General features: G+C 42.8%; 1 protein-coding gene across 2 annotated transcripts; it reads left to right on the top strand.

The window, feature by feature from the left end:
* Positions 1-1,489: 1,489 nt before the first annotated feature.
* Positions 1,490-12,321, top strand: gspt1l (G1 to S phase transition 1, like). Of its 2 annotated transcripts, XM_041061833.1 has the most exons (14): positions 1,490-1,910; positions 3,055-3,099; positions 7,287-7,541; positions 8,402-8,435; positions 8,567-8,644; positions 8,765-8,945; positions 9,451-9,605; positions 9,710-9,850; positions 9,971-10,064; positions 10,420-10,500; positions 11,014-11,187; positions 11,484-11,573; positions 11,705-11,873; positions 12,049-12,321. In XM_041061833.1, exons 1-14 carry the CDS (start codon positions 1,718-1,720, stop codon positions 12,099-12,101), a joined length of 1,743 nt encoding a protein of 580 aa, XP_040917767.1. In that variant the 5' UTR covers positions 1,490-1,717; the 3' UTR covers positions 12,102-12,321. The 2 variants fall into 2 exon arrangements, with proteins under 2 accessions (XP_040917767.1, XP_040917768.1); XM_041061834.1 differs by lacking the exon at positions 3,055-3,099.
* The last annotated feature ends 1,420 nt before the right edge of the window (positions 12,322-13,741 follow it).

Genomic DNA, 13,741 nt, shown 5'->3' with positions numbered 1-13,741 from the left:
AATAATAATGATTACCACAGGTGTGGACTTGAGTCACATGACTCAAAGCAGAGTCTTGAATCTCATATCATGTCTTAAGACTTGACAGAATCAAAACAGACATGACTTTGACTCGAAAATTGACTTCACCCTTGGCCACTGGACAAACATTAAAAATGATGCGTTACAGAAACTAGCTGTTCATTTTCCTGCGAGCAGATATACCCTGAATCAGCCTGACAGCAACCACTCACACTCTATATTTTATACTCTAAAAAAAAGCTCATGTGATAATAGCTTATGGGAACATCATTTTAAGAACATCTACAGTAAATATCTGTATTTAAAAAATCTCTGCAGAGTAACTTATTTTTTTTTACTGTCATTTTGAAAATTTTCATTGAATTCACTGTAGTTTAACATTCAAGACAATTAAGTAATTAAATAATCCCCTTATACAACTATCATTTCCTGTTTAATTAATTTGCAGATTACATACTTTATTTTATGGTTAATTTTTTTAATAGAAATAATTAACTGTGTTTTTACAGCATTTACACTGAGTCTAAAATAATGAGTGATTTTTTTTTTATTGAGTTGCTTTTATCTAAAATAGATTAGCAACTAACGATGATTCAGTAAAAACAATTAATAAAAAACAATCATATCACACTTCATATCCTGTTAATCTAAACGCTGTCGGCTTGTTGTGTTGAGTTCTTTGAATGTCAAGTATATGCCTTCAGGCTCTTCTTTTTATGAACAGGCCACTTCCTCTGGTTGAACTGTTAATTTAATGGTTGGTCTACTTTAATACCTGAGGGCATATTCAACAGATACAGAGGAGCTTTTTATTTGATTGATTTGTTGATTCCTTTACAGTCTCTTGGTGTAGTCTTAACTCAAAGCTGCAAGACTAAAATTCATCAATGGATAAAATGAAAAAGGGAATGACTTCAGAGAATTAGCAGTGATTGAGACTGGTGTGTTGCAAAACCAAACATATTTTATATTAAATCATGAACTCAGTAAGTTGCTGCTGTATTATCATCATTTTCCTTATTAGTCTGAGTAACAGGTCAAATGTTAATAACGTTATTATTGTTGCTACAACTAGTGAAAAAAACTTTATCACAAACTTTATCACAAATAACAATGAATTCTGCAAATCCCAGAGTATGAAGGAGATTCAATATAATACTTAAAGTAAATATAATGAACTCGCCAGAAAAAAAAAAAGAGAACAACCCACGAGTATGTCAGTGGGTGTATTAAGTTGTATTACTAAAAGAGTAAAAGTCGTTCTCCATTTGCTACAACAAAAATCTCGAATCTGCGGTTCCTGGAAAGGTCAGAAACTACTGACGTAAAACGGAATGCCATTACTCTTTGGGAAATGTAGTTTCCTTTCCCTCAAAACTCTCTCAAAGCAATTCCTTCCGCTTTTGAATAAGACTTCATCTCCCAGAGGTTACCGCGAGTAGCACGTCGACTGACGGGGCGCATTAGCTCACGCGGACTGTCTCTGGGAGTGCTGAGTCGAATATCCTCTCTGTCGTCCGTGCCGATAGAAGCCGGTGGTTTCATTTCACCTGAGTCGGAGACAAAACATTACACTTCGAGTTGGGACGCTCTCGATTACTCCCGATTACCTTAACGTCGGGTTCTGGGCGGACACCTACGTGGACCAAGAACTGCGTAGCTCAAATCTCACAGAAGTGAAAATCCAAGACCCACGATGGACCCGAGAGACACTGCCCCTGATTCCTGGGAACAAGAGGACGATGTGGAGGCCACAATCGACGGGCAACTTGAACCAGCATTCACAACCCTAAATGTGAACGCTAAACCGTTTGTGCCCAATGTAAACGCCGCTGAATTTGTTCCGACTTTTGCCATGAAAGCACACTCGGAAAATCTCGATTCCGCTGGTAAGTTCACAGTCACGTTGGGGAGCTGCGTTAGCTAGCAGTTAGCTAGCAGTTAGCTAACCGTTAACAGGCGCCTGGGCTGGGTAGTTGCTAGCTCACTAGCCACTCTACAGGCACGCGTTTCTTGAAGCGCCACGAACTAGCTAGCTGCTGTGACGGTTAGTGTAGCAGTAATTTACACGCTGCGCCCTACGCTTTGTAACTTTAACTAAAACACACACCTCCTGCTAATGAGAATCAGGGATTCGGTTGTTCACTAGTGTTATATTGCTCGTTGGGCACTGTCATAAGTGTCTAAAAAGTCATCAACCCAACCGGCATTAGCTTGTTAACACCAACCCAGCGGTAGCCAGCTAGCATGTTCGTTAGTGGTGCGGTTTCACAACTAAGCACCGAAATGAACTCCTGTTTCGCTCAGCGCTTAGGTGATGAGCTCTAACCAAGAACGGTGACCTGCCTATTCTTTAACCAGTAAATGGAGCCAATCACGAGGGTTTTTCAAACATTTCTATTGTTTTCTAACACCCCCAGCTTCACCTGATTATTATAGTTAAGCTTTTATTTGGCAAGAAATTAGTGGGAACGTGAGTGTCTGGTGTGACGTGGATGTACTGACACACTGCTGAAATGTGTCATTGAAAACCGCGTGAAGGCGGACTAGAGACCTGGACGAGGCTGAATGCAGTCATAACAGTCACCTCAGGAAGCCATTATTATTATTATTTTACATTAGCATGTCGTGTGTCTGCTGAACTTTAATAAAACTGTTTGACAGACTGTGCTGCTTACATTGAGCATGTCAGTGGCTTCAAAACCTTCCACTATTGTCCCCACAAACACCATCCGTGGACAGTGATACCAAATGGAAGTGTAGACATGCTTGACATGAGAAACTGCTGTATATGTAACAGGCTCTAATGTCTTCCTCTGGCCTTGACTTAAGGTGGCCTTTGAAGGCGAATCTGTTTATATAGAAGATACTCTTGTTTTCTTCCCCCCCCCCCCCCCCTCAGTCAGTTTAGGAATTCCTTAAATTCCTGTACTTTTTGTTTAACAGAAATCAGCCTACGGGTCGTAGTTCATGCAGTTGGATTTAAACATGAACTCCTTTATTGAATTATTGTTTTGTTTTTGTTTTTTTCAGTTGCTGTTGAAAAAATATCCACCATGGAGGTGTCAGAAAGCACCGGTATGTATGGAGTGTGTGTTTGAGCTGGGCTCCCTCCGTGCTGTGTGTAACATACATGCTGTTACTGCTCACCTTATTGTCCTGACCCGTGTGGGCCCACACTGACCACATAGGATTAACAAAGCCTGAAGGGACAGAGGCCTAATTACAGAAGTTCAGTTTGCCTGAAAGCTGCACCCCCCCCCCCCCTCTCTGTGGACTTTTAGCAGTGTTAGCTTAATGCATCTACATCTGCCACAGGGAGCCTTTATGCAAATTAAAACCCGAGTCCACAGTGTATGACCAGAAACTAACTGAACAGTGAGTTTCATTACAGATTAGCATCAGTTTGGTCTTCTGTTGTGTCTCAGGGTTGTGTGGGTCTGTTACATTCACTGAAGCCCTGTTCAGGCCTGGGATTAACGTATCTCTGGTGATCTGATCACAGGTGGACAGCTCTAAGTGTGAGGGCACCCAAAATGCATTGAGGATGCATTTGAGATCCCATCACTCAGGCCACACTCAGAGGGCCTGGTCTTAGCCACACATGGCCACATTCTTTTAGGAGTGTGAACACAAATGTGTCCTGGGCCACACTGAAGGACCATCTACTCAGCTGACGTCCTCTGTGGAAGCTGATGAACATTCTCAACCCTAAAGAAGTACAAGTCATAATACATATACATATGTGTTACGAATGTGTCAAATAACATTTGCATTTGGGTTTTCTGCAATATACCAAGCAATAGACTCAGTCTGTTATAGCTGTAGTGCTGCCAGGTGCTTAACCACTTTTTTTTGTCCAAGTGTAGAAATACAATATTCATCAGTTCATATAATCTCATTGATATATATATATATATATATATATATATATATATATATATATATATATATATATTTTTTTTTTTTTTTTTTTTTTTTTTTAAGGTGATGATCCAATCATCACTAAAGCGTACGTCAGTAATAGAGCCAATAAAAACAAATAGAATGTTCAGAGTTGTCATATTAATATATAAGTTGAATGGATTGATTCATAACATCAACTCATGCTTTGAGTTACGTGCAAGAGCTTGCCGGACAGCTTGTGCTGTAAGTTAATGAAACCATTCAAACACTACTTGTGTTCACTGCCGTCTCTCCCACTGCTTTAAAAACAGCAGCACGTTGGGTCTTTGTAAACAGACCCGATGTATGTACTGTATTTATTTGCAGATAGAGTGGGGAAGTGAAATCTGATCACGTCAAGTCAAGTGCTCAGTGGAGACGTATGTGGAGACGCACTTTAATGGCAGGTGTGAATCGACATAAGCTGTCCACTTATGACTGGACCACTGCAGGCGCATGTTAATGCCTGGTCTGAACAGAGTCTGGGACTGTTTGATTATCACTTTCAGCAGACATGGCCTCACTTCAGTGGGAGATAACACAACAAAACGTACAGGAGCCTGCAATGAACCCCCACCATTCAGAATCAGTTGAGTTGTAAACTGGTGACATGTGATTATTATGAACTATGGTTGTTCTTCTTACAGTATGATGTCTGTCTGTAGTAGTGTGTTGCTGCGTTATATATATATAATTAGAAATAGGAAAATATTGAACAGATAACATTACATGAAAAACTTAACTATCGAGCCCAACAGTACATACAGCAGCTGTGCTGGTGGTGTTATTTGGTCATTCAAATAAATGCACCAGGACAAATAGCTGTAGTATTTGTTTTCCACTTGTTGTGTGGAAACACTATAACATCACAGAGAAACGACGGCAGCAGCCGAGGCGTGGCCACCTTGACTGGGTCATAAACCATGTTGACTGTGCACACATCAGGCTGCTTCCTGTAGCACGCGTTGTAAATTGAGAGAAGAAGAAAAAAGAAAATATATTCATGTTACTGTTTAGGAGTAGTAACAGATTTCTTTCCTTGTTGAAATCTGCACAATCTGTATATAAGGCAAAGATTTTACACTGAGCCTCATGTGGCGGCCTGTACAGTGTCACACCCCCCCCACCCCACCCCACCCCACCACATCATAGTGCTCATTGTCAAATGTACTCAGTCCAGAAAATGTTTAAAGTGCTAAACTCCATCCACCACCATAGTGGATAATGGAGGTTTTTAGATTCCTCTTAACTTCAAAGTTTTTGGTTGAGTAGGGTAAGAAAACCTCTGGTTGATGCTCTAAAGCTTGTGTATTGTGGTGTGACAATAAAGTTATATCACTGTATTAATATAGTGTAATTTTAAGGGAGCGGTTTCCAACCTGGGGGTTAGGACCCACCAGGGGGTCACAAGATAAATCTGAGGGAGTTGTAATGGGAGATGATTAACACAATAGGAAATCAGGAAAAGAAATGTTTCTGCTGTTTCATTTCTTCCTGCCTTTTTCTAAGAAACATTGTACGGTTACAGAGTGAAGGAATCTGCACATCACTTAACTTTTCACAGACACACTTGAATGCAAGCTGTTGTGAGGAATCACAAGTCGGAATTGCATCCATCCTTAAAAGGTCGCCAGCCTAAAACGTCTGGAACCCATTGTGTGTTCGTCTCTGTCATAGGCTACTTTTGGGGGACACATTTCAAACTAAAGACCAGTTAACTGGGGACAAAGACTGATTTTGGACTCAGTGGTTAGGGTTAGGAAGGCAAGCGGTGGTTAGGGAAAGTCTTCAGGAAATGAATGCAAGTTTGTGTAATGTCCCCAAAAGTGATGTTGATGAACACTGTGTGTGTGTTGCAATCTGAACAGTATATTCAGGCCGTAAGTATTTGGACAGTGACACATGTTTTGTTCTTCGGGCTCTGTGCTTCAGCACATTCAATTTGAAATCAAATAATGGATACTACATCAAAGTGCCAGGTCTCAGCTTTAACCTGGGGTAGGTTTACTTCAGTATAGATAGAGCTGTGTGATATTACAGAGCTTCTAACACATGGAGCCCAAATTTCTATGGTTCAAAAGTAATTGGTCACGAAAAGTTTCTTGGGCGGCTGTGTGTCGTTCATGCACAAAGAGCTCACACATGGCTTAGGGTCGATCGAGAGCTGAGGTGGTTAGATTGATGTGGATTTGTGTCGAACATGCAAGTAGAGAAGACAATAATGAGGCTAAAATAAGAAGCAAAACTCGGAGAGATAGCAAAAGTAGTTGGTTTGCCAAAAGCAACGTTTATGTAAAAACTAGAAAATGGCAAACTACCTGGGAAACCAGGGAGCACAAGTCTTGTGCATGGCCATTTTCATGGTGACTGCGCAGCAAGTTTACCAATGCTCTGCAGGATGTAAGGCAGACACGTTTCCATTCAACAGTCAAAAGAAGACTCTGTGACCATCACCTCAGAGGATTCACCACAAGGTGCAAAACCCCCTGGTAAGACTCAAACACAGGAAGGCCAGACTGCAGTTTGTAAAAACATCTAAAAGAAACCAGTCGAGTTCTGGAACAAATGCTTCAACAAAGATCAACTTCCGTTCCGAATGATGGAAAGAGGAAAGTGAGGAGGAAGTAAAGGGACAGCTCATGACCCAAAGCTACCACCTCATCTGTCAAACACGGTGGTGGTTCTGTTATAGCTCGTATTGTACTGCTAATGAAACCGACACGCTGGCGTTTTATGGATGATTTCATTTCTGACAGAAATGACAGGATGAATGTAGACGTGTACCATTTTCCCATGTGGTGTGTGTGTCTCCCAGGACTTGAACAGGTGACCTTTTCTGGGAACTCTCTGAGATAAACACAATGCAGGAGTGTGCTGATCGAACGGGTGCCCTTCGTGTACGGCTAGATTTACTGGTGTTGTGTGTCTGCGCATGGAAACACTTTACGTCCTCAAATCAGATTAGATCAGATTTGTAAGGAACCCAAACCGGTTCCGCTCTGAACCAGGATCTGTTCTCTTGCAGTACTGCTGAACTGTGTAGGAGGCTGTATGTCAGAGCACTGTCATTGTTTCCAATTTTATCTGCTGCTTTGGAGCTAAATGTTCATCATTGTGCTGTTGCAGCACTGCACTTCATAGAGAGAATGTAGGGTCCCTAACTCATCAAACACCGTCACTACTGAAGCGTAATATACCTCTGATACTGATTTTATTAAATGCATTGTCTTCTATGGCGGGTGTCACTGTTTACTACCCTGTTCCTGATTGGATAAAGAATAATTATGTGTCGCCGCGTTTTTTTTTTGCGAAATGTGCAGCTCCCGTGGAGAACGGCGACACAGAGATGACCACAGAGGAGCCGTGGGACCAGAAAGAGGCTGAGCCAAACGAGGAGGAGCCAGGAGGCGGGGACCGGGGCCCAGCCGTGGCGGCGACGACGACGACGACGACGGAGGAGACGGCTCCAGAGGTGATGGAGGAGGAGGAGGAAATGACAGTGCCCAAGGTTCCACTTACACAGCCAGACGCCCCCAAGAAGGAACATATCAATGTTGTATTCATCGGACACGTAGGTCAGTGCACACACACACCCCGTCTGCTGCTGTTAGAACGGAAAAGAAAAAAACAACCACAAACATATAGTTTCATTTTTAAAGATGGCTCACTGATTTTCTAAAACATCTGGACAACTGAGACAAGAGAAAGTTGGGCACTGTTTCCAGTGGTGGGTGAATCCACATTGGTGCTGTATTTTTTTTTTTTTAAAGAAAGCATAGAATATCACCAGATGTATCTCGTAACGTGTGAAAACCTAAGCATGCTGCTCACTGTGTGTTAAAACGTGTGTTTGGGATCCAAACATTCCTGACAGGGGATCAGACAACAACTGGATTAACACGGAAAGAGAGTGTTGCTTTGAAACTGTTACGCTTATGTCCCTTTAACCAAAATCCTCTGAATGCTCACACGTGAAAGTTGTCTCAAAGACGGGGGGTAAAGCGGTGGACTCAGCTCCTCCAGCTGCCGTGTTTATGTTCCATGTCCGTTATTGTTTGTTTACTCAGCTGTGTCATTGTGCCGACACTCATGTGTCTGTTACCAACTTCCCAGATTACACTTCACCTTCACACTGCGTCATCGGCGCCAACAAGTTCAAAGTGCACTCATTAACTTTGTGCTCGCTTAACATAGACTGCGCTCAGGTGTCTGCATGGCACCTACTGTAACACGACAAATGAGTCAGTCTGCACAGTCACTTTGTTTCTGTACGACAGCTGAGATGTGACGGATAGAGACTATGATAAAGCCTCAATGTGCATTGCTGATCTGGTGACACAGACCAAACTTTAACTTGGTCTCAGTTTTGACTGAATCTTAAGCCGCTGTGTGTGTGTGTGTGTGTGTGTGTGTGTGTGTGTGTGTGCTTCTCCAGATGCTGGCAAGTCCACCATTGGCGGACAAATCATGTGAGTCTTTTTTTTTTTTTTTTTTTTTTAAAGTTCTGTTGTTTTTCCACATAATGAGTCAGATTATATTCATCATATCAGGCCTTTGAAGTGTTGACACATGTTTTCTGTGTTCTCCTCCTCTCTGACAGGTATCTAACAGGCATGGTAGACAAGAGAACCTTAGAAAAGTATGAGAGAGAAGCCAAGGAAAAGAACCGAGAAACCTGGTGAGTGGACACACTGCTCTGCCTGAACATGGAAAAAAAAAAAAAAAAAAAAAAAAAAAAAAAAGCCCTACGCGGATTGAAATAAATGGTCGATTGAAATAAACGATTGATTCGTCTCAGGTATCTGTCTTGGGCTTTGGACACCAACCAAGAGGAGAGGGACAAAGGCAAGACGGTGGAGGTGGGCCGAGCATACTTTGAGACAGATAAAAAGCACTTTACCATCCTAGACGCTCCAGGCCACAAAAGCTTCGTGCCCAACATGATCGGAGGTGCATCACAAGCAGACTTGGCTGTTCTGGTGAGTCCAGGAAAATAACCAGCATGTTTTTTTTTTAAATTAATTAATAGATCATTACAGGAGTCCCCCCCCTAAATATCAGTATTAGTATCAGCCTCTAAAATCTGTTATTGTATTGTTTGAACAATACAGTGATGTTTGACTTTCATCGGCAGGAAGTCAGCTCCATAACGGCTGTTTAAACATCAACTGCATGAAAGTAATTCTCCTTCATATCCTGATATTGATACTATCAACAGCAGGAGCTTGCAGCCACTGTGTGATATTCAGTGGCTTCCATAGGAACGCTAACCCAGCGTGTTAATGTGTACTGATAACTGACCATTCATCAGCCGTGATCAGCACTGCCATCTCCTCCAGGACTTTTGTCACAGCAGGTTAAGGAACATTGTTTCCTTTCATTCAGATACAAGCCGTTTTCTGACCTCACCTCTGTAAACCGCTTAGGTTTCATTCGGTCTTAAAGACTCAACCAACTGACTGAACGAATGTCCCCGTTCCTCAGGTGATCTCTGCCAGGAAAGGCGAGTTTGAAACGGGCTTTGAGAAGGGTGGGCAGACGCGGGAGCACGCCATGTTGGCCAAAACGGCCGGCGTGAAGCATCTGATCGTTCTGGTGAATAAAATGGACGATCCTACGGTCAACTGGAGCCTCGAGAGGTGGGTAGGGGAGGGTTATCTGGTGTCAGTCCAGTGTTAGCGGTGAGTTGAGCTCCTCCTCTCGGGATGCTGACAGTCCCTCCTGTTTTGTCTTGAACCCTCAGGTATGAAGAGTGCAAGGAGAAACTGGTGCCATTTTTGAAGAAGGTGGGCTTCAACCCGAAGAAAGACATTCACTTCATGCCGTGCTCCGGGCTGACGGGGGCCAACCTGAAGGAGCCCACCGAGATGTGCTCCTGGTATACGTGAGTTCCCCTCCGCTCCCTCTCAGCAGCTGTGTCCCCTGTGGACAGTATGGTGAACTGTTGAAGAGACAGGAGGGATCTCCACACTAACTGCTTGTCCACGTTTGACTGTCATTGCAGAGGTTTACCATTCATTCCACATTTGGACAGTTTGCCAAATTTCAACAGATCAAGTGATGGCCCTGTCAGGTTGCCCATTGTAGACAAATACAAGGTAGGATTCTGTTTTTTTTAAATCCCTCTTTATGTTCAGTGTTTAAATGTGTGTGTATGATAGAGGGTTGTTATCAGTACACAGGTTTAGCTTCTAAAATTAGCCCATTTACTGTTACCCTGTTTGTTAAAGATTGACTCTGTGAGCTTTGGGTTCACCGTTTCTGTTTTGATTACCAGTGAACTGTACTCCAGAGTTGAGGGTGTGGATGATGCGAACAGCTTCGTTTGTTTACCTTTTGTCATTTCTTGAAGCTGAATCATTTTATTTGCAGTGGAAACATGACTGATTCTAAATACACCTACTCTCTAACACACACACACTGTCACACACTGTCAATCTGTCTCCTCATCAGGACATGGGCACGGTGATTCTGGGCAAACTGGAGTCGGGCTCCATCAGTAAAGCACAGCAGCTGGTCATGATGCCAAACAGGGTAAGATATCACACGAGCCTTTCCTTCTATCAGCTGACACCAAAGCGGATGAGAGACTTGACTGAAACGGAGTCAAAATACCAGGCGTCTCAGGGGTCTCTCAGCATCATGTCATGGCTGGACTAAAGGTTTCCAAGGGCGCAGCTTAGATTTGTGAGACAGAAACTTCATCACAGATACAGAATTTGCTAAATAAAGAACGCAAGACTCCGATCAGCAAAAGTACGATCAAAAGAAGGCTGTGTTGTAGTGGTCTCAGAGACGAGGAACAGTTTCTAAACCACGTCTCAGGAGTGGAAACGAGGCCAGATACTTGAGGTGGGCTAAGAAATACTAGCAGAGAGTCTCCAGTATCAAGCAGGAGGTCAGGCTTTCGGCTGGACAACACAGCAGCCGACATAAGACACTATTGTGCACAGTCAAACTCTTTTCAGCTACACGTGCGTTAATCGTCTCCTCTGTCTTTGTCTTATCCCCGTGTTTCTGTACCTGCCGTCTCTCTCCACCACGCAGCACGTGGTGGAGGTGTTGAGTCTGCTGTCAGACGACGTGGAGACGGACGACGCCGGGCCGGGCGAGAACCTCAAGCTGCGGCTGAAGGGCATCGAGGAGGAGGAGATCCTGCCGGGCTTCATCCTGTGTAATGCAGAGAACCTGTGCCACTCAGGGCGCACCTTCGACGCCCAGGTCAGCCCGCCCGCCCACAGCCTGGACGACACTCGGCGCTGCGCTTAGGATGCAGCAGCCATTCAATAATCGACAATGAATAATTAAAATAGTTGTTAGTTGCAACCTTTGCTGTCTAGACATGTTTTAAGATTTCCAAAAAATACAGGTCAGTCGTCACCTAGAATCTTTAAGGCGTCCCACCGGTGTAGAGACCTCGGTTCACTTCCCAACAATAGTGTGCCTGACAGTAGCGGAGCTCCAGTGAGTGAAGTGTCTTATTCTTTTTTTTTTTTTTTTTTTTTCCCTCCCCTCAGATCGTCATCATCGAACACAAATCCATCATCTGTCCAGGTTACAACGCAGTCCTTCACATTCACACCTGCATCGAAGAAGTTCAAATCACGGTGAGACCCGAGGCTCGCGAAAACTCTCACTCTGCCGCACGTGACACTCGTTAGTCAGTGAGGTTCATTGTTTATGGGGTTGGTTTAATAATACATCTCTCTTACCCCCCCCCCCCCCCCCCCCCCCCCAGGCCTTAATTTGTCTGGTAGACAAGAAGACAGGAGAGAAGAGTAAGACACGACCACGATTTGTCAAACAGGACCAGGTCTGCATCGCCCGTCTGCGCACAGCAGGAACCATTTGCCTCGAGACCTTTAAAGAGTTTCCTCAGATGGGACGGTTTACCTTACGGGACGAAGGTACCATAGCTCCTACAGTCTCTGTGTGTGTGGGATGAGGGTGGAGGGGTTGATGTGATTTCTGAATTGAAGTTCAGATTCTTGATTTACTTCTAAATATTGAAATGGATTCAAAAGGATTTGGATTTAATAAATTCAAGACAGGAACATGATGCTTTTTGTTTGTGCGTCTCAGGTAAGACCATCGCCATCGGTAAGGTGCTGAAGCTGGTCGCCGAGCGGGACTGAAGCAGGGGGGACGGAGCCGTCTCGAGAGTCCTGGTGAGAAGGAACGGGCAGAGCTCGGTCACAACCCGGCCCCCCCCCCACACTGTTGTCAGCGGCGACGGAACTTCCCTGTCACGCCCCCCCTTCTGCGTGCCGAAGATCAGCTTCAGACAAATAAAATCAAAATAAAAGAAAGAAAGAAAAAAAAAAAACTCATGTGAAAATGAAAACCTGTTTTTAAGCAAACGACAAACCAAGATGAAGATGTCCACACGAGTCAGCTTTCTCATATTGAGAGCTCAGCTATGCCATTTCTGGGTTAGCCCCTCCCTCCACCTCTCCCCACCTCCCTGCTCTGGTCTACTCATTATTACATGATATTTTTCTTCTAGTTCTTTTTCATTTTTTTGTTTTTGCTTTCATAAATGACAATGACAAATGGCAGAAGTTATATCTGTAAACAGATGTGGACCACGATTTTTTTTTTGCTTGGAGTATAAAAAAAATGATTTTCAGAAATTAAATTGCAAAAGAAATTGTTTGAGAGAACTTAAACCAGTGGAAACCAAAATGTTTATCTCGGGTGTACATGTCTCCCTCTGCTTTTACCCAGTTTTTTTTTTTTTGTTTTTTTTTTTTTTGGTTTCTCGTGGCGTTCTGGCAGTGTGCTTGAGCGTGATCAAATGTTATTAAAGCAAACAACTACGACAATAAAATACTTAAAATTGGGGAAAAACAAAGTGTTGTTCATTCTCAGAGTGTTTCACAGTTCGCTTTAAAGTGCGTTACTTGCCTAACATCTTTGGTGGTGAAGGGAGTTCATGAAGCAGCAGGTTACAGGAAACGTCTGACATATAGTTGCTTGTAAAAACAAAAATAAAAATGATTTTCCTTTTCAAATAAAATTCAAATTCTCCTGGTCTATATTACGAGCAGCTAGCAACCTATCACAGGCACCTCAGTCAGCATATTTGGCACCTGATAAGCAACAACTTATCATTACAGGAATGTCAAAATTAAGTTTGGGATCAGTCCACCAGCAGGTGGCGTCTAAATCCCTGCTCACGGCTCTACAGTGAGTAATGAGACAGGTTTGATCCTGATGGGCTGTGATCATTATGATCAGGTTCTCTTTCTGATTCACGGCTGACTCATCGTCCGTGTTTTGAAACTCACAAGTTCACAGCCGTGAAATCAGCTGAGACACCTTCCACCTACAGAAGATCAACTTCACTGTGTGAATGAAGATTAAAGATTAAAAAAAGCAAATAAAAAAAAAGTTTAAACATAAAAATAAAAGTGAATGCAGCTGAATGCACATCTGGAAACACCTGTCTGCTGCCAAATTTCTGCCTGTAGTTTTTTGTTTGTTCGTTTTTGTTTTTGTTTTCTAGAAAGTGGTTTTACGCTCTTTAACACCATGTCTGACTTGGATATTTCACTATTTGAAAAAAAGGAATGTTTGGAAATCTAAAATCCAACATTTCCTATGAACACACTAACAAACAATACAACTAAATTTAAATGATTAATCTGATTAATCTGATGTGATTCAATCTGGTTAATTGTAGCAGTGCACAAATAATATTTAGCTAATAATATTTAACTTGTAAAAGGCAGTAAAAATGTTAAATATGTAAATGTAAAAGTAAAGATACCGT

The sequence above is a fragment of the Toxotes jaculatrix genome, chromosome 18 (assembly GCF_017976425.1).
Source record: "Toxotes jaculatrix isolate fToxJac2 chromosome 18, fToxJac2.pri, whole genome shotgun sequence".
NCBI classification, from domain to species: Eukaryota; Metazoa; Chordata; class Actinopteri; family Toxotidae; genus Toxotes; species Toxotes jaculatrix.
Note: the sequence above shows the minus strand (reverse complement) of the source record. Positions and strands in the feature narration are given on the sequence as shown.

Excerpts from the sequence above, each read along its gene's own strand:
- gspt1l (XM_041061833.1), top strand. The coding sequence starts at position 1,718 with ATGGACCCGAGAGACACTGCCCCTGATTCCTGGGAACAAGAGGACGAT. Across the intron at positions 8,946-9,450 it reads AAGCAGACTTGGCTGTTCTG|GTGATCTCTGCCAGGAAAGG; the intron begins GTGAGTCCAGGA and ends CCCGTTCCTCAG. Across the intron at positions 11,874-12,048 it reads GTTTACCTTACGGGACGAAG|GTAAGACCATCGCCATCGGT; the intron begins GTACCATAGCTC and ends TGTGCGTCTCAG.